Source organism: Priapulus caudatus, unplaced genomic scaffold, assembly GCF_000485595.1.
Source record: "Priapulus caudatus unplaced genomic scaffold, Priapulus_caudatus-5.0.1 Scaffold3311, whole genome shotgun sequence".
NCBI classification, from domain to species: Eukaryota; Metazoa; Priapulida; class Priapulimorpha; order Priapulimorphida; family Priapulidae; genus Priapulus; species Priapulus caudatus.
The window spans coordinates 6,853-8,081 of NW_014580372.1; the positions used below are offsets into that span (position 1 = coordinate 6,853).

Consider the following 1,229-nt stretch of genomic DNA (forward strand, 5'->3'; position numbering starts at 1 on the left):
CTCGCGTCTCTGACTCCCGGCTCGCGTCTCGCGTCTCACCTTGACCCCCGGCTCGTGTCTCACGTCTCGCGTCTCACCTTGACCCCCGGCTCGCGTCTCGCGTCTCACCTTGACCCCCGGCTCGTGTCTCACGTCTCGCGTCTCACCTTGACCCCCGACTCATGTCTCGCGTCTCACCTTGACCCCCGGCTCGCGTCTCGCGTCTCACCTTGACCCCCGGCTCGTGTTTCAGCAGACGGTTGCAGACGGCTACCAGCTCCATGATGGCGTCCATCGCACGCGGCGTGTCAAAGTCATCTGCAATCGCGACGTGCACCCGGCCGCGTACGTCCATCAGGTGGCGCATCAGTTCCGCCTCGTCGATCCGCCCGCCCTCCACCTTCCCCTGAACATAATGACGTCACCGTAATTAGTAAACGTAGAGAAATTATGTCCACTTTTTACATTAAAATCTAAATGATTCTGTTTCACTTTTTATGGTGCGTGCGTGCGTGCGTGCGTGCGTGCGTGCGTGCGTGCGTGCGTGCGTACAGCTACCTGGATGTAAGCATCAGCTATGGTGAGGAATGACTTGAGGCGGCTCTGTACGCTCACCGCTCGCTCCATCNTAGCTGACCTGTCACAGGTACGTAATTAGCTCACCTGTCACAGGTACGTAATTAGCTGACCTGTCACAGGTACGTAATTAGCTGACCTGTCACAGGTACGTAATTAGCTGACCTGTCACAGGTACGTAATTAGCTGACCTGTCACAGGTACGTAATTAGATGACCTGTCACAGGTATGTAATTAGCTGACCCGTCACAGGTACGTAATTAGCTCACCTGTAACACAGGTACTGACACAGGTACGTAATTAACTCACCTGTCACAGGTACGTAATTAACTCACCTGTCACAGGTACGTAATTAGCTGACCCGTCACAGGTACGTAATTAGCTGACCCATCACAGGTTCGTAATTAGCTCACCTGTAACACAGGTACTGACACAGGTACGTAATTAGCTGACCTGTCACAGGTACGTAATTAACTCACCCGTCACAGGTACGTAATTAACTCACCTGTAACACAGGTACTAACACAGGTACGTAATTAACTCACCTGTAACACAGGTACGTAATTAGCTGACCTGTCACAGGTACGTAATTAGCTGACCTGTCACAGGTACGTAATTAACTCACCCGTCACAGGTACGTAATTAACTCACCTGTAACACAGGTACTAACACAG

At 52.1% G+C, this 1,229-nt stretch overlaps 1 protein-coding gene and 1 long non-coding RNA gene across 2 annotated transcripts in view; both read right to left on the reverse strand.

The window, feature by feature from the left end:
• LOC106819384 overlaps positions 1-600 on the reverse strand; it is a 6,393-nt gene extending 5,793 nt beyond the window's left edge. Inside the window, exons 1-2 of the long non-coding RNA XR_001395415.1 lie at positions 538-600; positions 209-385 (exon numbers count right to left, since the gene is read on the reverse strand). This is a non-coding gene — a long non-coding RNA (uncharacterized LOC106819384). The remainder of the gene's footprint in view (positions 1-208; positions 386-537) is intronic.
• A 359-nt stretch (positions 601-959) lies between these two features.
• Positions 960-1,229, reverse strand: part of LOC106819383 (probable cysteine--tRNA ligase, mitochondrial) — a gene marked incomplete at its 5' end in the record, with an annotated part of 3,896 nt that continues 3,626 nt past the window's right edge. Inside the window, one exon of the mRNA XM_014824026.1 lies at positions 960-968. Coding sequence (XP_014679512.1) covers positions 960-968 — 9 coding nt within the window. The remainder of the gene's footprint in view (positions 969-1,229) is intronic.